At 41.4% G+C, this 26026-nt stretch overlaps 1 protein-coding gene across 1 annotated transcript in view; it reads left to right on the forward strand.

The window, feature by feature from the left end:
• Window positions 1–2824: 2824 nt before the first annotated feature.
• mkxa (mohawk homeobox a) overlaps window positions 2825–26026 on the forward strand; it is a 130503-nt gene continuing 107301 nt past the window's right edge. Inside the window, exons 1-2 of the mRNA XM_028804348.2 lie at window positions 2825–3211; window positions 4471–4736. Coding sequence (XP_028660181.1) covers window positions 4555–4736 — 182 coding nt within the window. The 5' untranslated portion in view covers window positions 2825–3211; window positions 4471–4554. The remainder of the gene's footprint in view (window positions 3212–4470; window positions 4737–26026) is intronic.

Below are 26026 nucleotides of genomic sequence, written 5' to 3' on the forward strand. Positions count from 1 at the left end.
TCGATTGTCCACATATTCCCTTTTCAAGTCCAATCATTTTATACATAAAGAATCCTTTCCAGAGAAGTGGCTAATTGTCAAGCAAAGAAGCTCAGTAACAGGCTCGATAAATATCCTTGAATACATAATGACAGGTTTATTAAATACCAACGGGTACCTGATATTGATACAAACAATAACACGAGCTAAGTTCGGGGTTTCTTGATCTGCTTTAGGCTACTATATATTAAAGATTTTTCTGTTGTCCACATATTAGGAACCATTAAAGTCTAAGAAACAATTAAGAACACTTCCCAGAATTAATTGACGAGGAAAGGATGCACACATCCCAGTAAAGTGACATTACAAAACTATTATTTTCTAAGATCATGCATTGCAAAGCAACAAAGATATGTCAAAAGTAAAAGGCAAATAATGGAGAATTCAATTAACAGATCTGTGTCCGCCCTGCACGGGACAAATGAACATCTGTCTAATATTGACATTATAATAAATAAGCAACAATAAGAAAACACCTGCAGTCTCCTCGATCGGCTTGCGAAATTACTGCATACGCACCGCGACATTAAGCTCTTTAATTAGCACAGGCCGTCAAACAGTATATTGAATGATTTACAAAGAACAGCAAGTTACGATTAACTACGTGAAAATGAAGTCGCAACTTGCTAATCATTGTGCTGCATTTTGAATACTGTTAATGTCACTGTGATTCTTTCTGTCAGGAAATTATACAAGTGTGTTTAAGAAATATGATGCGAGACAAGTCAAAGTCTGAAAACTTTTCATCAGTTCAATTCGCTTTATTTTTTTGTACAGTATAGCGCTCTTCACTGAGCGCAGGCGCAGAGCGGTGTGGCACGTTCTTATGCATACATTTTACAAATTACTAAATCTATAGGACTAATAATTATTTCTTGGAATTAAAGACAAAACTAATTATTTTTATTGCCTTATTATTATTTTTCAAAGTCTATAAAATATTAAAAATCAATTTATTGCTGCCCAAGCACTTACGATACAGCACCGTCAACATTACGACATGCTTGCAGAAAAGTGTATGTTTGCGATATTACCCTGTCGAATGGAGCTGCAGTAGGTCGGTGCATCGAGCCAAGGCTTTCAATTGAAATATTTTGAGAATAACGCTGTTGATCCGACAGCCACGTATAGGACAGCAGGAGCCGCAGCCGCCGCCACCGACGCTGACTGGACGCGTACATCGTCCGCCCGCATCTACAAACCGCAGAACATCTGGGCTTTTCTCCTTTTTTCACTTCTTACACGAGTAGTTCTAATGATATTTAAAAGAAAAATGCCCAAATCTTTTTTTAAGTAGCGACAAGGAGAAATTTTATTTTTCATCTGCAGTTACGCGCGGTGTTTTTCTTTTCTTTCTTTTTTTTTTACAGCATCTTAACGAAGACTGTCGTTGACTAACTGCGCTTAAAGGTTTCACACGATGAGTGGTGGAACTGACTGGATTTTAAAATATGACATGGAACGGTAAGTGTCTCCTAATGACCCGTTTCATATGAAATGAGACCCAGCAAACGGGTGGCTTCATATACATTACATATTTTTAATACTGCTAAGATATCGGCGCTTACTAAATCAATAAATAATTACGTATGCAATGTACTCCATACTTAAAACTTCCTTATTATATCCTGAATTTGTACGAAAATTGCAATAAAATTTAATAATAATATATTTTATTTATATAGCGCCTTTAATGAATTGTAAACGGAAAAATACCGCACATATAAACATCATTATAATCAAAACGTTACCTGTCGTAGTCACGTGGAAGCAACTGCCATTAAAAAGCGTTACTACAAAATACTTCTATTGTTACAATTATAGTAAAATATTTTAACCTAATAAAACGCACCAAAATATACAGGAACACGAGATTTCGTCGTGCAGTATTGACTTTGGGCTCCTGAATAGCACCCGTTTTTTAAAATACCAACACATAACATAAGGCTAAGTTACGTACTTAATTCTGTAAAACAGCACAGCCAAGCGCATTTATATGGATCAGTAAGGGCGAATGCATCATAAGCACTATAAGAATTTATAGCCAAACGGGAATCCTGCTTTGACCAAATACAACGATACAAACCTTGTAAAGTAAAACACAATTACAAGACATGATTCTGTATCGATGTCAGCGCTGTACTTCTAGCACGCGACATAACGACTGTGTCCTGTAGATCATCGAAAAAGATCCCCGCATTAGGAGCACTTCACAGCCATTCTCGGCACAACATATGATGTACTTTTTTTAGCATATTTAAAATGTAAATCTCAAGACCTCAATCGTCTTATAAATTCCATTGGTCCGGCTGGCTTGATTTTCTTCTTGACGAGTCGCCCTTGCATTGGGACAAATGCGCACCTGTTGTCCGCAGAAGGTGACTTCTTGCCCGTCCAGCCTCATTCGGATGTTTTTCACGGACGGATCTTTTCTTTTTTATGTTTTGTTCGAGGTTTGTAAGCAGTCATTCGCTGTTGAAAATTCCGAGGAAGTCGTGATACTTTCTAACGGCAAAAATAGCAATGCTGAACGCCGCGTTTTCTTTACCTCCCCTTTAAACTTCGTAACGGAAAGCTGTAAACTCTGCGCTGGGCGTTATGAAACAGAATATTGTATTTCTCAGCCTCTAATAATATGACATACATTCAATACAAAGTTGTTTTCTCGGACCGGGTTTGCAATAACAAGATTCTCGCTTCTCTTTTTTTCTTTCTTTCTTCTTTCTCACAGGTACGACAATACCGCTGTTAGAAGAAAGCTGCATGTTTCGCTAGTTTACTTCTTCACGCCAAAGAATGGTGAATGAAGTGTAAAATTACCGAATGCATAAACAAATCGAACAACAATAACAAACACGGTGTGATCCAGGCGCGCTGCTGGCCGCGGTCCAGCCTTCTGACAACAGGAGAGGATTGTAATCCAGTAGCCTCCCCTAAGACCAGCCCGGGAATCTGCATGCCGCATTACCCTTATGTTCGCAGGCTGGGCGGCGTTGCTAGGAAACATGAGACGGGTACTTTATGCATGTGCCCGGGCGGACCATCCAAGTTTGAAGAAATAAAGCGAAGAGGCGGCCGCGGTTCGTGTGGTTATGGCTGAGGAACGAAGTACAGGCAGGATGTGAAGAGGGGACTGGGACACGGCGCATAAACCTTCAGGGACACGACACAGGTAGGGTTTCACCTTCTTACTTAACTATCGCCAGGTTTGACCCGCCGTCTGATTGAAGTTTTCCCGACGTTTGCCGTTTTACATCGACGGGCCGCTGGGCAAAGTGAGGTGAAGGGTCTTCTTATCAGTCGTCGTTGCCGGTGATACAAGAATCAAGAAGCAGAGAGTGTCGCTTAGCATTGCATGTATGATTAACGGGCATTATGGTCTCTTCGGATTTGGCTATTGGACAAGAAAAAAAAATCTAAGGAACCCTGCATGTGCGGATATATGTGCCATCAAGTCATGAATCTAGACGTTGAACCAGACTTTAGTGGACCCTGATGACTAGACATTGCTAAATCGCACAGTGGTGGACGTGTCAAGAACAAATAATGTTTACTAGATGTCTGTTGCAAGTGGATGTTAAAAATCAGGATAGACTATATATATATTACTTTAAAACTTAATTTAAAAATAGTAAAAGATAATAGTGGACCGCGCAGGAATAGATATGGCAGTCTGCATTCGCCTTTAATGTGATAGGGAAACAGAGTTTATAGTGCGCTACTGCTGACGGACCATAGAACGCGCATACTGTGCGCGTGTACTACCGTGTACACGGATTGGTGGGCATATATTTTTAGCTTCATCAAAAAGATCAATTACATTGCGAGAAGCAAATATATCCAGATTGCGTACAATAATTTGTAATAATTACAAATATAAAAGCCCCCGAAGAATGAATTAACGAAAGTTTTTTTTTTATAAATAATATGTTTAACAGTTTTATTGTATCATGGTGACGTGAACTCTAAAAGTTTAACCCTTGTCTATTTTATTATTATTATTATTATTTTTTTGCCATAATACATATTTTACTCTGAAGGCGCACCTCACTGCTGTGGCTCCGTTAGCCGCCCTGTCCGTTATGGACGATCTGAAACTCGACTTTAAAATGATTGGGATATTTATTGCGTTACACATGTGTGTGAAATTGAATCAGAGCAACACCTTTCCATATGTTCAAAAATGGCCGAAGACTGCAAAGTCTCTTTTTTAAAACTTGCTTGGAAATTTAGGCGAGTGTTTTGGCAGAAAGTATGAAGATGCGTTTCAAATTGTTAATTATGCCGTGTCAGAATCCCACTGGTTTATAGAATTATTGCGATTTAAGTGATCTAATATATTTTCAATTACAGTACTATGCTTTTTAAAAACATTTTACAAGGAATTAAACATAAAACTTCCTAAAACGTTCTTTTCTCTCTTTCCTGCAGTAACTGCCTTTTCCAGTTACGAATCCCCACGCCGGCTTGAATAGTTGCAAGGTGAGAAACGCGACGAAAAGAAACACACCAAAGATGAACACAATCGTGTTTAATAAACTGAGCACGCAGGTGCTTTTTGAAGAGAAGGCCAAAGAAGTGGAGAGGAGCAGCAGGAACTATTTGGAAGTCATCGAAGGACAACATCCAGAAATGATGAGCCAAAGCAGCCAGACTCTCAAAGACAGCGCCGCTGGATTGAAACACAGACGGTCCGGGTACGTGGCCACTTGTGGCGTTTTTGTCTCTGAATTGTTACTGCATGTGAACGCCTTGAAGGATTTCGGTGTTTATTAAAAGATTATGGTGGTCGTGATTCGTAGAATTTCGTGTGGAGGAACACCGTTTTGGGAAGGAATGTTGTTTAGAGATTCTATCTGCCGTTCATATCAAAAAATCAAACAAAATAAAAAAAATCTTTCTTGTATTCTACCACAAATAAATAAAAGTTATATAAAAAAAATCACATTTGAATATAGCAAAAACTCGAAAAACAGACAGCGCGGTACGTTTCATGCGTTCATGCACCATTTTCCCGTATCATAATTTCACATTACGGTGATACAACGAGAAGCGCTAACGGAACTCCTGCTCCCTTCCTTATTAATCGTTTTTTTTCCTCCAAATATTCAGTTTTTACACAATTTAATAAAACATCCACTGCTACGATAACTGGCAACACTTGTTGTGCTTGGATGTTGACGTGTGTGCCAGCCTGGTGTTCTGTCCTCTCTCGGGCCCGATGCTAGTTATACCTCAGCTCCCCTGTGACCTTTTCATCCATTTTCAAAATCCGCCTTATCCTGAGCTCGAGCCCATGCATTCCAGCAGGGCAGGAACAATCCGTGGACGGGGCGCCAGTCCATCATACACTCCAAAAAATAAAGGGATCCAGAAGGATATCACTGGGGGACAATTTTTAGTTTCCTAAAGAACCATCCACGTGAAGGTTTTATTTATTTTGATCAGTAACAGGCTCCATAAATAACCATGAACAGACCACAGATTTGTGAAATACAAACGAGTTCCTCACCACAGTCTCTTAAACTAAGTTCAGATTTTCTTGATCCATTGTATCCTGCTAGGTCGCCAGATCTATAAAATACCAATGAGTTCGTGAATTTAAAAGGACTCTTCCTGTGTATAAGGACACAGGCCAAGTTCTGTTTTTTCCGATTTGTTAGTATCTGCTAGGGAGCCTCCATTAAAGATTTCATATTTTTCCACCTATTAGGAACCATTTCAAATATGTAAAGAACCCTTCAAAGAATGTGTCAAGGAAGAAGATCTACCAGGAACAACACAATCCAGTAAAAGTGCCATTTTACAGCCTTTACTTTTAAAAGTGAATGATGAACACATCCATGGGCCGGTTTAGCATCACCAGTCCACCTAACCTGGATGTCTTTGGACGCCATGTGGACACGGGGAGAACATGCAAACTACACACGGGAAGCACTTGGGACCTGAACTCCAGTCTCCTTACAGCGAGGAAGCCGCTGTGCCACCCTCCCGTGACCCTGAATTTTTAAAATGACACTGTTACCCGTTTAGTCTTGAATAGGGTTGAGGTTTAGGGAATGCTGGCGCCCGTGCCATCCAGAAATGGGGCACAAGGCAGGAACAAACCCTGGACAGGCCACCAGAATTTTAAAATGTGGGTGCAGAAAAATAAATGAATGCAAGAACATAATGAAAAATGATGATGTTAATCATTTCATTTCCGTTCTGTTTTTCTCCTCTTTTTAAGTGTTGTAAGAATTTACAATAAGTATGGCCGATTAAGAATAAGTGATGCTGCATCGTCATTTTCTAAATGCAGACCATGGTTGCGTGGGTTTGCCAGAGCCTATCCCAGTTACCATAAGGGGCAAGGCAGGAACAAACCCTGGACAGGGTGCTAGAATTTTAAAATGTGGGTGCTGAAAAATAAATGAATGGAATAACATAAAGGAACAATAAGTATGGCCAAATAAGAACATTGTCGTTTTCTAACCTGCTTAATGCGGACCATGGTTGCGTGGGTTTGCCGGAGCCTATCCCAGTTACCATAAGGGGCAAGGCAGGAACAAACCCTGTTACAGGGCACCAGTCCATCGCAGGGCACATACCAAACACACGCCAGGGTAAATTTAGTGTCACCAATTCACCTAAGCTGCATGTCTTTGGGAGGAAGCCCCTGCGGACATGGGGAGAACATGCAAAGTCCATGCAGGCAGCACCAGAGACTTGAATCCCGGTTGTCTTACTGCATGGCAGCATGTGGCACTACCCCTATGCCACCCTCCCAGTGACCCTGACTTTTAAAATGTGGCCTCAAAAATAGATGAATGCAACAGCATAATAATAATAATTATGTTAATCTTTTTATTCCCTTTCTGTTTTTCTCCCCCATTTTTTAGTTTTATAAGAATAAATAAATTACAGTATGTAAGGCCATATAAGAATAAGTGATGTTGTATTCTGTATTCATAAGAATTACTTTTGAAATCCCTTGTCCTGCGCTTTTTAACTTACCAGTAGCAGAAGACCCCACGTGTGATATAGCGTTCGACTCGTCTTGATGTTTACTTATGCCAGATGTTGAGCTTTTTTGGGGCCCCCCACCTACTTTTGACCCTCTAGACCTGAAAACCCCACATTCTCAGGCCATTTTTGGACCACATTTTTACACCCTTGTGATGAAGAGTAAACCAATAGAAGTCTTCAGCAAAAGTGATGAGAAGGACTTGAAGTCGTGCTTGCCACATCAACCAACCCCCCTCTACTCACCCCCCACCCACACACACACTCAATTAGGGTGTAACTTTGACCCCCTAATGGGATACAAGGCGTCAAAGTTTTTTATTTTCACAAAACAGAAATAAATGTGAATCGGCAATACAGGCATGAGGAGCGTCATATTATGCTATTTCAAGGTTGCTGATCATGGATGTGATATTTTTTATTATTTGATTCTTTCCTGGTGGTCCTAACCCTCTAAGAGCCACTCTCTGAAATTTCTATCCATCCATCATCTAACCCGCTATATCCTAACTACAGGGTCACGGGGGTCTGCTGGAGCCAATCCCAGCCAACACAGGGCGCAAGGCAGGAAACAAACCCTGGGCAGGGCGCCAGCCCACCGCAGGGCACACACACCCACACACCAAGCACACACTAGGGGCAATTTAGGATCGCCAATGCACCTAACCTTCATGTCTTTGGACTGTGGGAGGAAACCGGAGCACCAGGAGAAAATGCAAACTCCACGCAGGGAGGACCCGGGAAGCGAACCCGGTGTCCCCTAACTGCGACACACCAGCGCTACCACTGCGTCACCGTGCTGCCCCAAAATTTACAGTAAGAGAGAAAATAATGTTTATTTTTGTATATTGTACTTCCACTTTATTTATATTTGAAACATTTTCTCTTTTTGAATTGCAAAGTCTTTGATCACTTAGCGGGTGGCACGGTGGTGCAGTGGGTATCGTTGCTGCCTCACGGTTAGGAGACCCGGGTTCGCTTCCCGGATCATCCCTACGTGGAGTTTGTATGTTCTCCCCGTGTCTGCGTGGGTTTCCTACCCACCGTGCCGCCCTCCCCGAAATTTAAAAATGGCAAATTTCAAACGTAAGCATCATTTTCGACCATTTTAAGGTCAGTGATTATGAATTTGATGTTATTTTTGAATTTTGATCCTTTACTAGGGGTCGAGCCCTCCATGGACTCCCATCAGAGGGGGGAAATGAGACTTTTTTTTTTTTTTAAATTAATTTTATTGTAATCATTCATACAAACCAATCAATTTTTACAAACAATAGGATTGAAAAAAAAAAACAAGTCGACCCCCACCCCTGAAAGAGAGAGAGCATGGCCAACAGAGTAAAACTTAAGGCTTGTAGACAGACCTAAATTGATGATTTTCAATAGGCCAGTAGAGATGAATGGAGAGGAAAAAGAGATGCGGAGATAATTGCTTCCTCGGTGCTTTAAGAGCTTATTCTAAAATTTTATTGATTATATCCTGCCAGGTTTAAAAAAAAAAATTCTGTACAGAACCTCTAACTGTATATTTGATTTTTTTCAATTTCAAATAGTATAAAACATCGGTTACCCACTGACTTAAAAGAGGAAGGAGCGTTAGGATTCTTCCAGTTTAGCAAAATAAGTCTGCGGGCCAAAAGTGTAGTGAAGGCGATCACAGTTTGTTTGACACATTTTTATTACAACTGAGAATGTTTAGATGTTAAACATTTTTATTGACACGCACATTTTAATATTTTAAATATCTGATGCAATTTTTCTTGTTTATTTTGTGTCTCTACCTTATGAAGTAAATTATTATATTTCTCATAAACATCCTGAATTAGGGCGGCTTACGCTAATTCGGACTTTTTCCTTTCTGTTTGCTCCCCTTTTTTTTTAGTTTTATAAGAATAAATCACAATAGGTACGGTATACTGAGCACAGTACAGGTGACGCTGTATTTCTTTTTTAACTTTACATTAACTCCATCCCCAAGCCAATCTGGAGAGCTGCACAGTTTTCTAAATACTGGCTCGGGAATGGTGCCTCACTGGCCTGAGTGGTTGGTTCCTTTGCTTGATCTTCTAGGAAGGCCTCTCTGCATAAGAAAATTGGTTCTTTGAGCTGTAGGAAGGTTCCTAATATGTGAACAAAGAGTGAAATTTTTAATGTATGTGAGGCAACCTAGCAGGACAAAACAGTTGAATAAAACCTGAACTAGTGAATGAATATAAATACTTAGGAACTTACCTAGATAACAATCTTAACTGGAATACAAATACAAAAAAATTATTTTCTAAGTGCAACCAGCGCTTATTTCTCCTCCATAAACTCAAACTATTTAAAGTAGACAAGGACCTCATGTTGTCCTTCTATCGTAGTATGATCCAGTCTGTGATCACTTTCAGTTTCATTGCCTGGTTTAATAGTCTGACAAACCAAAACTCAAAAAGCTCCAGCAGATTATGAAGTATGCAGCTAAAGTTATTGGGGCTGATGTAGATGATTTGACTAGTGTGTGTCAGAGGGCAATGCTAAAGAAACTGGAAATCATCTCAACTGATGACAGACATCCATTACATGTAGAACTAAACTTCAGTAAATCAGGAAGGATAGTTGCTTTGAAAACCCACACAAATCGCTCCAGAAACTCCTTTCTTCCTAGTGCCATACGACTTTTCAATAAGAAATATCGGAGATAATGATTAAGGTTTTGATATATATCCTGTTACCTTTTTTTTTTTTTGGTATAGATATGTTTTATCTAACTGCCTTACCTTAACCTTTCTTATTTCTATTTGTCTGTTTTATTTCATCCTGTCTGTTACTTGTTATTAGATGCAACTGAGAAGGCAAATTTCATGTTTTCCTGTGTAAACATGACTAAATAAAGAAACCTAACCTAACCTAACCTAAACCTAACTTAGCCAGGTTGTGAGGGTATGTGGCAAGGAACCCATTGGTATTTCACAAATCCGCTATCCATTGTGAAAGCCATGTGGGACGTACAACTCCTCAAACCCGGACACAGACAGGCACAGTGACACACAAGGGCAAAAGCAACATGCTTTTATTTATCGTTCTTCCTGTGGGAAACGCCTTCCACCCATTTCCCACCGATACAACACAGTCCAAGCACAACAGTGCCCAAATCTTTTTCTTCTTCTTTCTTTGATTCTCTTTCTCTCTCTCACTCTCTCCCTCTTTTTCTCTGCCGCTTCCACTCCTCTCCCAGCAAGCGTTATCCTCCGCTTCCCGACTCTGGCTCCTTGAACGGAGTGAGGCGGTCTCCTTTATAGTCCACCAGGTGCGTCCTGATCCTCTTCCAGCAGCACTCCAGAGTGTGACAGAAATGCTGCAGTCCAGGGCTTTGGGACTGTCCAGGTGCCCCCTGGCAGTGGTTGAGCTTCCAAGCTCCCAGCTGTGGCCCCAATGCAATCCATGGGGGGTCGCCCCTCGTGTTCGGGGGGAGGTATTGCTGTGCAACTGTCCTCTCCCCTGGTCCTTCCAACACAGGGGCGTCCCGGCCGGGCAAGGGTCCCAGCCATCCGCCACACTATTCATGGTTATTTTTGGAATCTGTTCATGGATCTACATAAAAGGTTCTTTCTGGAACCTTCATGTGGATAGCTCAACTGGAAACCAAAAATAGGCATTGCTGGGCAAGAACCATTTCGGCGCCTTTATCGCCAAGGGTGATGTGAAATGAAACAGGATAAAGCAATTGTGTAGCCGCTACTGAAAGTTTTCTCCTGGTCCTGATGAGACGACACTCCGACTGATGTCTGAAGAGTATTTATTTGCTTCTCTCTCTCTCTTTTACATCTCTCAAACACCGTGAAAAACTAAAATAAAATAAAGCAAGTCAATTACACAATAAATGAGTTACACAGGTGTAGGGATAACAATATTAAAAAGTAACGTGTGCACCTTCTGACCAGAAATTCAGGAGTCTTTATTATAATCTCTCTGATACCGCACTCACGTCCGTCTAATTAAAAGAGCTTAGCGTCCATTCAGTGTCTCCGCTCCACCGATGAACCTGACCACGGGACCACAGCACCCTTTGGTTCAGACCAACTTTGTATACTTACGCACAAAGACAATGAGATCAAAAATAAATAACATAAAGTTGCACTTGAAAAGAAAATATTATCTACAATAAGATTGCACCGCAACTATTATAATATACAATATAATTTTACAAAATATATTCCAGAAACGGGTGGCACGGTGGCACAGTGGGTAGCGCTGCTGCCTCGCAGTTAGGAGACCTGGGTTCGCTTCCCGGGTCCTCCCTGCGTGGAGTTTGCATGTTTTCCCCGTGTCTGCGTGGGTTTCCTCTGGGCGCTCTGGATTCCTCCCACAGTCCAAAGACATGCAGGTTAGGTGGATTGCCGATTTTAAATTGTCCCTAGTGTGTGCTTGGTGTGTGGGTGTGTTTGTGTGTGTTCTGTGGTGGGTTGGCACCCTGCCCGGGATAGGTTCCTGCCTTGTGCCCTGTGTTGGCTGGGATTGGCTCCAGCAGACCTCCGTGACCCTGTGTTCGGATTCAGCGGGTTGGAAAATGGATGGATGGAAATTCCAGAAACTCAAGTATCAAATTTATATATATACTGTATATACATATATTTTAAGACAGCTGTACATTGGGATGTTACTCAAAGGATCTGCGGAGTCTGGAATGTGACCAGAGGCCCACCCCATCGTTTCACTTCAAGACATTTCCTTCAAAAAGTAACAAAATGAGACAAGTGAGAGAAGAACGTCTTGTATGTAAACACAGCAGAAAAGAATATTTTCAGACCCACCGTAATCTAATTCACTGTCACAGAGCCAATACCAACAGCCTTGGACAGGACACCAGTCCACCACAGGGCCCACACACACACACACACACACACACATACTGGGCCCGTTTGGAACTGCCAGCTAAGCCTAATCTGCCCGTTGTGAGATGAAAACCAAAGCAGACACTTGAGGGTACATGAACACGTCACTTAGGATTTGAATCCAGAAATGCTGAATCTGTGAGGCGGGAGTTCCACCCCGACTGCACTGCCCAGTAACCATGAAAGATGAGCTAAGGAAATAAATGACCGTCTAGTAAATGCACTCAAATTAGTTTACTCCAATTTAAAATGATAAAAGAGCAAATCCTAATAGGCAGAAATGGCAGATAACATTAACCATTAGGCAAGTGGCAGCCTCAAAAACTGTTGTAACGCTAACACTCTTACAATCAGAACCATTATAGTCAGTCCGTCAGCCATTTTCCAACCCGCTTGGTCCTGAACAAGGTCGCGGGGGTCTGCTGGAGCCTATCCCAGCAAGCATAGGGCGCAAGGCAGGGTCACCAGTTCACCTAACCTGCATGTTTTTGGATTTAAAATGATAAAAGAGCAAATCCTAATAGACAGAGATGGCGGATAACATTTACCATTAGGCAAGTGGCAGCCACAAAACCTGTTGTAACGCTAACACTCTTATAATCAGGACCATTATAGTCAGTCTGTCAGCCATTTTCTAACTTGCTTGGTCCTGAACATCGTCGTGGGGGTCTGCTGGAGTCTATCCCAGCTAGCACAGGGTAGAAGGCAGGTTCACCATTTCACCTAACCTGCATGAATTTGGACTGTGGGAGGAAACTGGAGCAGCCAGAGGAAACCCACACAGACACTGGGAGTACATGCAAACTCCAGACAGGGAGGACCCGAGACGTGAAATAGTGACAGAGGACATGCAGGTGATGGGTGTAGCAGAACAAGATGCAGAGAATAGAAAGATATGGAAGAAGATGAGCCGCTGTGGCAACCCCTAACGGGAGCAGGTTAACATTACTAGTAGGCCCGTTACAGCTACTAATATGAATAATTGTTATGGTTTGTTAAAATTGATTACTTATAAAATTGTTGTATAACAATCATTATTACTACCCCAACAATAGCCACTAATAACAATGTTAAAACAGTAAATATATCTAGGCGGCAGTGGCAGCCCTGCTGCCTCTCAGTAAGGTTTGTGTCCCTCCATGGAGTTTTCATGTTCTCCCCGTGTCTGTGTGCTCCAGGTTTCCATGCCACTTAGGTGAGTTGGCCCTAACATGTGTTTGTTTTGTGTGTTTGTCCTGTGATGGACTGGCATCCTGTCCAGGGTATCTTCCTGCCTTGTGTCCTGTGCTATCTGGGATAGGCTCCAGCAAACCCCCCCATGACACCCTGGTCTGGATTGAGTGGGTTAGGAAATGACATTACATAAATATATCTACTGCTTTTCTGCTATTAGTACTACAATTAGTAATCATTTATACTTTTACGGGTAATAAAAATTAAAAAAAAAAAATCAAATATGCAGCCTGGTGGCACAATGCTTGGAAAATAAGCCACAAATTGCAGATTCAGTCCGCACAACTGTGTTTTGCTTAATCTCCTTAGCTTTACGTTTACCTCAGGAAAAACAAAAACGATGAATTAAAAAAATAAAAAATGTTATTGTATGTAACAGCAAATATGTAAGTAATAAAACATCAACATCAATGCAATAGGAAAGGCATGTGTAGTGGAAACCAGTTCCATTTAGTACATGTCCTTTGTGTGATGTGTTTTGAAACAGTCGCCACTGCACAGCCAGATATCACAATCGGGACAGCAGGCGCGTGTTTCTTTGTACGCTTTTCTTATATTATTTTTCTGTTGCTTGCACGTGAGAGGGTAGAATGTCACGGCCTGATCCTCATGATCGATATGCCCCCTTGTATTATTGCAGGCTACTGCAGTGCAAGGCTTAGTGACGTCCACATTTCCCCTGACAAGCGCCTGGTTTGGGGTCTAACATCTTTCTTGTCTTTTTACTTGACTGCAGCCACTTAGTCTTTTTGTCCCATAGATACTGCACCATGTTGAACCTTTAGGCGACCAAATTCAGTGGGCAGTACGGTGCCATATGCAATAGTTTTGCTATCCGAGTCGACGTCTGATGAGCAATTCATATTGTCATCTCTATGGCTTGACTCAGCTAACGGTTCAGTTTCTTCTCGCTGTGAAACTTTCTTAACTGCTTGTTGTTTACGTGCCAATATGTTTTGGTTGGAGGCTCCACCCCACTCATGAATATTCATGAGTTACCTTAGCATGGCAAAACACCTGAAAATATTCATGATTTTCTGCAACATGATGTTATTTCGTCCACTAGATAGCAGAAGAGTTATTTGGGCTTTACACTGTAAAAAGGATCATTACATTATCACCCCTGAGTCTGACTCGGGCTTAACCATAATTACACAGAATTCCAAGCCAGACGTTAATGCCAAAGAGGTTAACCAGCCAGCGCTAGATAGATAGATAGATAGATAGATAGATAGATAGATAGATAGATAGATAGATAGATAGATAGATAGATAGATAGATAGATAGATAGATAGATAGATAGATAGATAGATACTTTATTAATCCCAAGGGGAAATTCACATACTCCAGCAGCACCTTACTGATACAAAAAACAATATTAAATTACACAAACACATACAGTCATAGGCTGTGTGTAACCAGCGTCACATTATGCAATTTCTAGTCAAATATAACGACTGCAGTTGCTGGATCTCGTTGCCTTTAGGATGTCGGATTACACAACTAGGAACTGCAAGGGATGACATATTATATGACGCCATGACAAATTTTCAGTACAGGTTCACATTCACAAAATAATCGCAATCTTCTGACAACCAATTAATGTGCTGCCTGTGCCGGTGCCAAGACTTTCCAGGTATAGCGAGTTCAGTGGAGATCTTGTGCTTTTTTATTTTTCTTTATCAATTGTGTTGTGATGCAACAAACACAGCAGCCCCTCTTCTTTTTGCGTGGTCCAAAACACCCGCTTTCGATCTTTCATTGCGGCTGAATTGTATGCATTGTCCTTGCCGTGTGCAAGTCTCACAGACTTAAGACAAAATCCCGATGCTGGATGTCGCTTCCTTGAAGACGTCAGCTTACGTGACCATGAACTGCAAGGGATGACAAATTGCATGACTTTGTTAGAACTTTTCAGCACAGATTTACATTTATAAAAACATTCCCATATCTTGACAGCACTGGTGCCCTCTGCCAAGGCTTTCCAGGTGTGGCAGATTTGGCCAAGTGCCACGGCCCGCCTGCCAAGTTGTTTTGCCTGCCTACGGTAAAGTCATCCCTGATGGAGGATCGCAGGTATCGTGGGGTAGAGAGGTCCTTTCATGAGATTGGCTGGCCCAGCGTTGTCTCAGCTGTGGAATGGCCAATTGGGGGAGGCAGCTTGATGGCCGACGTGTCCACGACTCTGAACAAATCCAAATCATATTATGTGATATCATCTACTGTTAAATTCTGCTCTGTATTTGTAATTTTTTTATTTTTATACTGTATTGAGGATTTGTTCTGTGTATTGTATTGTATTGACCCCCTTCTTTTGACACCCACTGCACGCCCAACCTACCTGGAAAGGGGTCTCTCTTTGAACTACCTTTACTGAGGTTTCTTGCATTATTTCCCTACAAGGGTTTTTTTGGGAGCTTTTCCTTGTCTTCTTAGAGAGTCAAGGCTGGGGGGCTGTCAAGAGGCAGGGCCTGTTAAAGCCCATTACGACACTTCTTGTGTGATTTTGGGCTATATAAAAAATGAATTGTTGTGATACGCAGCCCGGACACACACAGACGGACACCATATTATAGTCCACCACACGTTTATTAAACATAATAAATAAAGTAAAGTGCACAAACCCAGTGCACAAAGCACCAATCACCCCTTCAAAGTCCTGGCCACAACACAATGCCTTTCAAGTCTCTGGTCCGCCTCCACTCCTCTCCACCACGCTTCGTCTTCTTCCTCCCGACTCTCGCCTCTGACTGGAGGGAGGCGGCCCCTTTTATGTGCCCCGGATGGGCTCCAGGTGCATCCTCAGGACTTTCGTAGCCACACCCCTGTGTGGCGGAAGCTCCCAAGGAGAAGCCGGAAGTCCACCGGGTGCCCTCAAGTCTCTTCCCCCCAGCACTTCCCGGTGAGGCGGAAGTACTGAGGGACAATGTTCCCAAGGCATCGGGGCGCCCCCTGGCGGTGACCATGGGCCCCTACAGGGTTGAGCTTCTAAGCTCTGTACCCGTGGTCCCCAAAGCCGCCAGGGAGGACGCCCCCTCGTGTCCTGGTGGAGGCACAAGCCCTCCTCCACTCCTCCTAGGTGTCCCGGCCGGGCATGGACACCCGCCGGGCACCACATTGTATTGTGTTGTATTGTACTTGGCATTTTTTATTTTGCTTTTTCAAATCAGTTGTGATACAACAAACATGAGACGTCAGAAATAGGAGCCTCTCTTCTGTTTTCGTGGTCCAAAACACCTGCTTTCAATCTTTCATTGCCTCTGAATTGTATGCCTTGTGTTTGATTTCATCAGGGTGGTCTTTGACTGCTCTGACTGAGTCACTGGGGATGTCAAAGTTCATGACTGGCGGTCTTGGGAGTGTACCTCGACTGTCCCCGACCTGCTTCTGTAAATTATCCATCCATTATCCAACCCACTGAATCCGAAAACAGGGTCACGGGGGTCTGCTGGAGCCAATCCCAGCCAACACAGGGCACAAGGCAGGAACCAATCCCGGGCAGGGTGCCAACCCACCGCAGGACACACACACACACACCCACACACTAGGGCCAATTTAGAATCACCAATCCACCTAACCTGCATGTCTTTGGACTGTGGGAGGAAACCAGAGCGCCCGGACGAAACCCACGCAGACACGGGGAGAACATGCAAACTCCATGCAGGGAGGACCCGGGAAACGAACCCAGGTCTCCTAACTGCGAGGCAGCAGTGCTACCACTGCGCCACCGTGCCGCCCGCTTCTGTAAATTACTACGTTATTATTAGACAGATTATGTAAATGAAGTTTCTGTGACTGAAAATAGGCGGAAAAGTCAAATGGTGTGACGGGGGCTTAAGTGCGCTCCAAGATGGACTGGTGTCTCATTCTGGACAGGTTCTTTTAATCCTCATCTTGCCGTGATAGGGTCCACCTCGCGACTGCATTAACCACATTGTGAAATTGGGTGGATGTCTTAGTACGTCTGTAAAAATGACGGTGCCAAAGTGGATCTTCGGAGAAATACTATAGCCGAGCCATTTTTAGTACCCAAAGAAAACGTTTCACACACAGGTTTTGGAAAGAACCAGGCATTTACTTCGATCTGTAATAGCTGTGCCAGAAGTGGAGCCAAATTACTGGCGGCACTCTTTTTATGGTAATATAGGTTTAGGTTTAGGTTTAGGTTTCTTTATTTAGTCATGTTTACACATTCGATCCAAGAATTGGGGGGAGGTGGGGAGGGGGGGTCTCCTGTTAGGCTTTCATAAAACAATCAATCAAACAGCAGAGGTGGTTGGGTCCATAAAGCTTCGCAAAGATGAGCCGACACTCACTGTTACACAAGTAAAGTTCCAGTACTCTATAGGCGATTTCCCCCACAGTAACTTTGTTTTCAAGAATTAATGAGTTGATTTGTCTTCAAATTTGTTGGGTTATAAATTGATCTGTTTGTATGGAATGATTACAATGAAAATGAATAAAATAAAAATATAAGAATTAATGAGTTCCTATACAATGCAGGCCCTGGGACACTTGTGGTCCCTTGCCGGTTTTGTTTGTTGCATTTCCACCACAAAATGGAGCCTGTAACCTTTATGCAACATATGTGATGTGCAAAGAAGGATGATGCTGTGTGAAGTAAGGCACATTCAGGAGTTCATGGGGGACCCCCCCCCCCCCCAGTTATTTCTTCAATGCCATGTAGGCCGCAGTGATTCAGGGAGGCAGCTCTTTAAAGTGATGCATTTTTGGGAGTTCACATCGGGACTCCCGTCACTTAATTCTTCAATGCAGTGTATGGAGCAGTGCACTGGGGAGGCGGCTATGAAGAGTGATGCGGTACAAAGAGAGACGTGTTCAGGAGTTCGTGGGAGCGACTGCTGCTTTGACGCGGTGTATGGCGTAGCACACTGGAGAGACAGCTGTTAAGAGTAAAGCGGTGCAAAGTGCGGTGCATTTGGGAGTTCACGGGGGCATTTATTGCTTTGACAGGGTGGTGGTGTGGCATTATGATGAGTGATGCGCTATGAAATGCAGTGTGAAGTGTGGCAGTATCACTGTAAAAAATGTCAGTAAATTTAACGGTAAAAATACTGTAAATGGTGAAAGTAAAAGACCTTTTCTGAAAAAAAGGAAAGTTACCTTATGTTCTATTGAAAATTACCTGTATATCTTAAACAATACATTTCATTATTTTTTACAGCCAAGTTCTGTAAAATCGATATTTTTCTACCTTCAAAATATGCTACCGTTTATTGATGCATTACAGTTACACTGAAAAAAATCTGTTTAATTTTACAGTGTAAAACTGTTAAATAGCGAAGGCAAAACAACCGTAAAATGTAAAACGGTAAATCGCTGTTTCAGTAAAACCGGTTACGATATTTGCATAAGGACACGCCCCCTTTTACCATATTTTTCCTGGTGAACCGCATACCTTTGAATAGTAGGGAAAAAAACTTAACCTAAGTTAGCAGACTTATTTTTCCCTGCGTGCTGAAGGTTTTTTGATGTTATGGAAGCTGATTTCTGGTGGGTTGTATTCAATAAGTAGGACACCATACACCACAAAAGCAAACTTTACTTCCCCACCAGACAACATGCCATAACTTCCTTAAACATTGAATTATTTTCAATGTGTATAATTAAATGGTACATGTTTGTTATTGATTGTTATTACTGTGTACTGGGGTTTGACCCTGACAATACATATTGCTTATTGATTGGCATATTTATTATACAACATGAATTTCAGGTTATGGTTAAACATTCTCTTCTGTTGGAATTTGTTGCAAAGAACAAATAGTTTTTACTACAAAATTATACTGTAGACCTAAAAATATTGTCACCTTATTTATTACAGTAAAGTTTTGGCAACCCAGCTGCCAGTATTTTACTGTAAATGTAACTTTTTTTTTTTTAAGTGTACCGTATATCAAAAAATATTGTCACCTTCTTCCATCCATCATCCAACCCGCTGAATCCGAACACAGGGGTCTGCTGGAGCCAATCCCAGCCAACACAGGGCACAAGGCAGGAACCAATCCCGGGCAGGGTGCCAACCAGGGCCGGATTTTCCTATAGGCTAACTAGGCTTCAGCCTAGGGCCTCAAGATCAAGAGGGGCCTACATTCAAATTGTTAGCAAAATTAAAATTACACTATTCTAAAAACAGTGAACACTAAAACACTGAACCGAAAATAAGGAGAAATTCTACGCATATGACTAATAAACAAACATAAAAATGTATTGGTTAAGATCAACGCGTATTACGTATTTTATTATCTCTCATGTAATTTACAAACTTAAAAATGGAAGGTGAAAGGGCCTCATAAGTGGAATAGCCTAGGGCCTCTTTTCATATAAATCCGGCCCTGGTGCCAACCCACTGCAGGACACACACAAACACACCCACACACCAAGCACACACTAGGGCCAATTTAGAATCGCCAATCTACCTAAACTGCATTTCTTTGGACTGTGGGAGGAAACCCACGCAGACACGGGGAGAACATGCAAACTCCACGCAGGGAGGACCCGGTCGCCAGGTCTCCCAACTGCAAGGCAGCAGCGCTACCCACTGTGCCACCGTGCCACCCACATTGTCACCTTCTTTTTTATGGTAAAATTCTGAAGACTCCAGCTGCCAGTATTTTACCGTAATTTAACATTATTTTTTTTACAGATGTACTAACAGATTTGTAAGATGGCACCTGTGCTTGTGGTCAACCAATCATCAAAACTCATCGCCCAAACCCCTCCCATGATACAACATAAAGTACATACCCTGTACTAGGAGCTAAAAAACAAAGTATTGAGAACTACCCACCCAGGAATTTCAAACGGTGGGAGTTCTACAAAACTTTTAAGAGTTTCTAAAAAGTCCCTGGATCAGGATGGTGGGAAAGCGCCATATGTTGAAATTGAAAGAACTGCTGAGTACCGGCCCACTTAAAGCACTGTGTAACAGGTACTATAAATAAGCATGAATAGATAATAACAGATTTTTAAAAATTCCGATGGGTTCATGATTTTAAAAGGACTCTTGCTGTATATTATATCACAAAGGACCAATTTCATATGCAAGAACTAAATGGTCCTTTGTCAAGCAATGGTTAAACAAGGAACCACACAAACGTACTAATGAGGCACAGCAGAACCTTTATTTTAAGAGCGACCCTGAGAGGTGTTTTAGGATGTTAATAACTAAAATATTAATAACATTCCTGCTAACGTGTAGACTTTAATAACCACAAAATCTTTGATTTCATTTTCCAGTTCCCCATAGGCGCGGAGTCTTTGATTTAAACTGGCCGAGTGACGGGTTTAGGTAGATGGGTGAACGGCACCCTGCGTTACAGCGTCGTCCCGTTTCTGCCAGCGTAACCGTCGCGATTCTGTGCTGTCAACGACGAGTTAGAAAAACGGATCGATGAAAGCAGCCTTCATAACTAAGACGCGTCAATAATCGTGTTGTTTGGAGTTTCCCCAGCATGGACGTTACGGAGCAGTTAGTTCAAAATGAGGTCTGTCTGTCTGCCTAAAAGACAAGAGCAGAAGCTCATTGAGACGGACACGATAAACAGAGCCTCGTTTGACACGAAATCGGTGACACGCCGTGCTGTTTTATTTCAGTCTGCTGCTGCCGGGATGAACTGCCCCTCTGTCAGACGGCCGCTATGTTTACACTCCCCACACTCCAGGCTCTCTATTTGCGGACAAGCACAGTGGTTCTTTATGAGCCCTTGTTTTGAAACCGCGAACACGCCGAGCCATTTTTTTACGCCGTGTGAAACTGGAGGCAACTTAAATCAACATTTTTTTTTTTTTTTTTACATCGCTTAGGTCTTATTCTTCTGATATTGTTCTTTAAAGGGTAATGTGAGAATTAAGAATAACATAGCTGCCTGTAAAGTGCAGTATCCGAGGATCATGAAACCGAATAGAGAATATTTTATACAAATACATGATGTGCGTCGCCAACAGTTCTGGAGCAAATAGGGAAATGTTTCTCGGGTACTTGGTGCAGATCTGAATTACAAGGAAAATATTTGCAGAACGGTCACCTCATGCGGACCGGAGGTTAAAGGAGAATAAATGTGTTACACGTGTGGGGCGGAGGTGCGTCTCGGGAAAGCTCTGCAGTGACATCTAGAGGCCGACAGAGGTGTTGTTGTGTGTTTGCGGTGCTTCGCCGCAGTCTGAATGCTTCTAACTAAATCATTTTAAATTTTATTAAATCTTCTTAACAAACTTGAATATGTTCGACTAGTCCTCATTGATACAATTATTTCCTTTATGGAAAATATGCTGTCAAGTAAATTTTAATAACAGGAATACAAAAAAGTGATCTATAAACATCGATGCTGGGTAGCATAGCTAGCCTTATATTAAGATACTAGTCATTAAGTCCGTTACAATAACGGGCGCTAGAACAGTAGTGCATAAACATTAGTAGGAACAGTCTATATTAAATGGCAAGGGGCTTTGACCTCATTGTTTTTGTTGGTCGTAGTTTTCTTTCTTTCAGCCTTTACCCTTTTGGAGCTGACCGTTCTTCGTGGGCTGCCGCCGTGTATTGTGTGTCTTTAATTTTCTGTGACAGTAATACCGTCTTGTACGTCCGTAATATACCTTTGATTTTCTCTGGCGGTAATACAGGCGTGCGCGTCTGTAATATGCCTTTAATTTTCTCTGACAGTAATACTGGCTTGTATGTGGCTGTAATATGAGTCACTGTATTGTGTACCTTTAATTTCCTCTTGCAGTAATACTGGTTTGTATTTCCGTAAAACGCCAGTAACTTTCTCTGACATTAATATGGCGCATCGCACCTTGCCCCGCGCATGCGCAGTTCACCAGAAGACACACACACGGACACCTGGACGTACACAGGGATTTTATTAAAGAGGATGCTGCTAGAAATATGATGTGGCAGCTAATGGCAATTCTTACACCCTGTAGGATATAAATCCTAGCGGAGCTCAATTGTGTAAAGTGCTTCATTGAGATGTGTTACCAGCCTGCCTGAACCATGCCATGGCACCTAAGGCTAGTAGAGACAAGCCATAGAGCAAAACACAAGGCATAACTTATCTTGAAAGTGTGACATGCCTTATGGAAACATCATGCTGGCCTGCCAGAAATATGTGTTGGCACCTAAGGCCAATTCTGTCACACTGTAAGATATAAATCAAAGTTTATAATATCTTTACAGTCCAAAATGCCTTATCAATGCATGCAGCTAGGCTGGTACAAATACAGTATGTACTGGTATCCAGATACGCTCTATGTAGGGTATAAATCAAAGGGTAGCATAGCCTGCTAGTGTAAAATGCCACATCGAGACATGCTGCCAGAAATATGCACTGGCACACTATAAGATATAAAAAAATGGTAGCATACCTCTATAAAATAAACTGCCTTATCTAGACATGCTGCCAGGCTGTCACAAATATGCAGTAATATCCAAATCAAATTCAGAAATGCTGCAGAATACACAGTAAATCAAATGTAAAATAGTGTGAAATGCCTTATTGAGACATGCTGCCAGTCTGCCAGAAATATGTGGGGGCACCTAAGGCCAATTCTGTTGCACTATAAGATATAACTCAATTGGTAGCATAGCTTGATAAATTTTAATAACAAGCATACTTTCAAGTGATCCATAGACATCAATGCTGGGTAGCATGCCTTGATACTGTAAAAGGCCTTGTTAAGGTAAGCTGTCAGAAGTATGTGATGGCACCTAATGCCAGTTCTAGCACACTGTAGGACAGTGGTTCTCAAACTGTGGGGTGGGCCCCCCTAGCGGGGGCACGAAGTAACAAAAAGGGGGGTGCAAAGATGTGAAAAAAAGAAAACAAGAATCGAAAATATGAAAAATACATCAATTGAAACCAAAACAAATTAACTTAAACTACATTCTGATACTAGAAAAATAAATATAGAGTTAGATAAATGTCGATAAAAGTTAAGTAGGTATAATAAAATATGCATCTATGATATATTATTAATTAAAAAAGAACAAATTGGTATTAGTGGGCTCCTTTCAAAAAAACGTTAGGGGGGGGGGCATGATTAAAACTGTTATGAAAACTCGGGTCGCAAATACTTAAAGGTTGAGAAATGCTGCTGTAGGATATAAAACAAAGGGTAGCATAGCTTGATAAATTTGAATAACAAGCATACTTTCAAGTGATCCATAGACATCAATGCTGGGTAGCATGCCTTGATACTGTAAAATGCCTTATTAAGGTAAGCTGTCAGAAGTATGTTATGGCACCTAATGCCAGTTCTAGCACACTGTAGGATATAAATCAAAGGGTAGCATAGCTTGATAGTGTAAAATGCCTTATCAAGACATGCTGCCAGGCTGATATAAATACGTGGTGGTATCCAAGTCAAATTCTGAATTGTGAAGGATCAGTGGCTTCCTGATTTTTTTAAGGACTCCTGCTCTATACAGTAACACAGGCTTTGTTCAGGTTCTCCTGTTCTGTTGTATCCAGCTAACTAGCCTGTTATGCAGTCAAGATTTCTGTTTTGTCCACATATAAGGAACATTCTCAAAGCCCAAAGACCCAGACTCTTATGCAAAGCATCCTTCCCAGAATAAAACGGTTCTTTGTCAAGCAATGGAGCTACTAGGAACCACACAACCCAGTAGAGTGTCATTTTAACAGCCAGTTTGTTTAAGAGTGTAGGAACAAGGATTTGGTTAACTCTTAAAAAGAAAGGTGCCATAGGGAGTTTATGAAAGCAGAAGTGCGCACGCTCCGGACATCCAGAGGCGCGTGCTCCTTGTACTCCACTGTATATGCAAAGGAACGTCGTTTGTGCTACTGAAGGTGCGCGCGCACCGTACGCCGAGGGGTCTCGAAATCCACTAATGATACCGACAACCCGCTATGGACAATACGGGGTGATGTCCGTCAATCGTGCCAATGGCTTCACATGCGCGTCGACCGCGTACGCATGTTAATTAGTGTCTCAGATGTGACCTGCTGGTGAGAATGTCGGTGTGTGAGCGCGCCTGCTCGCAATAGCAGGTTCAGAAAGTAAACGGGATCGTTAAAATTAGTTCTATAGTTTTATGCAAAGATGCCTTAAGAACCCCATGGACCACAGGGCGTCGAAGCTCAAAACGACTGTCCTCGCCTCCACCGAGAGACCCCCACCAGACACACGCTTATATTAAAAAATGATGAGCATAAACCACGTGCACTGAAAAAATGTTTACAGATGGATATCAGGTTTATGCATCTAATTGAAGGTTATTTAACTTGGTATAACGTTGCTTTTCTTAGTTACATTGACAAAAATCTCTCAGATGTGACAATAATGCAATTAACTGATCTTAAAACAAAGCCATTCAATCATTTTCTTTTAACAGAAACATAATCAGACCCGGACGGTGTTGAAATTTCTCACCTATTTTATTCTCATTGTACTCAAAATGAACACTTTTTAAATCCTCAAAACATAATATCTCAATTATCCCCCGATACACGGCAGAATTCAGTTGATTTAACTTAAAAATAAACAGGCTCTTTGTACGCCACTATCCTATTTTTGCTTACAGTGCAGTATTTTGCATAAAGCCCCGCCCCTTTCGTTGCATTGTGGGCGAAAGACTCCCCACCCCTCTGTACAGTAGCGAAGAAAGTTACAGGCGTTTAGGAAATTGAGGTTTCTTTCTGAATGTCATCTGTTTTGTGTGGTTGTGGAACTTGATTTATGACACTTTTTTTTTGATACGCTGGCAAACTTGTCGCTCACCCATAATCACAAAAGCATCTTTTTCTTTGCTTGCAATACAACATTGGAGACAAATGTGAAAATACTGCAAAAAGTGCAATTTACCATAAAGAAGACGGCTGTGAGGAAATTGTGAAATGAGGAAAAATGTCATCTTGTGAAGTGTTATGAAGGAAAAAAAAAACAAAGAGAAGTCTTTGTTATTATTTACGGTTTATTCATTATTTATTGTTTATTACACCCTATTCTTTCAAAAATATATTTTATTCGTTTATTTATTATGGAAGCTCTGAACTGTAACAATGAGAAAAAAATATGAGACAGCCCTCTCGTACATACGTGAAAACATCTCATACATACGGGATACTTTCACGTACATACAAAATAAAGTTAGATAAAAAAAATTAGAAAAGTGCGCTTCGGGTATCTCGTATACTAACGCGGAAACATCTCATCCCTACATAAAAGTATGTACGTCTTATCTTACTTCATCTTCCTTTTTTACTTTCATGTATACGAAGTAAAGGGAAAGTATTGTAATCGTTCAAAGATTCGATGTCGAGATTTTGATGAATCTTGACGTTTTAGACCTCCCTGAGTCTGCAAATACCATTTTTGGAATTATGTCTGTGTGTGTGTGTGTGTTTGTAAACACGATAACTTGAGGACGCTTTCATTTAAGTCAACCAAATGTTACATACAAGTATTAGATACAAAACATAGATTTCTATTAACTTTTGGGTTATTTCCATTAACCAGATGTGGTACGTTATTCATGAAGCTGCAGAGTCTGATTTATTCAGATAGATAGATAGATAGACAGATATGAAAGGCACCATATGATAGATAGATAGATAGATAGATAGATAGATAGATAGATAGATAGATAGATAGATAGATAGATAGATAGATAGATAGATAGATAGATAGATAGATATGAAAGGCACTATATGATAGATAGATAGATAGATAGATAGATAGATAGATAGATAGATAGATAGATAGATAGATAGATAGATAGATAGATATGAAAGGCACTATATGATAGATAGATAGATAGATAGATAGATAGATAGATAGATAGATAGATAGATAGATAGATAGATATGAAAGGCACTATATGATAGATAGAT

This window comes from Erpetoichthys calabaricus, chromosome 6 (genome assembly GCF_900747795.2).
Source record: "Erpetoichthys calabaricus chromosome 6, fErpCal1.3, whole genome shotgun sequence".
Lineage (NCBI taxonomy): Eukaryota > Metazoa > Chordata > Cladistia > Polypteriformes > Polypteridae > Erpetoichthys > Erpetoichthys calabaricus.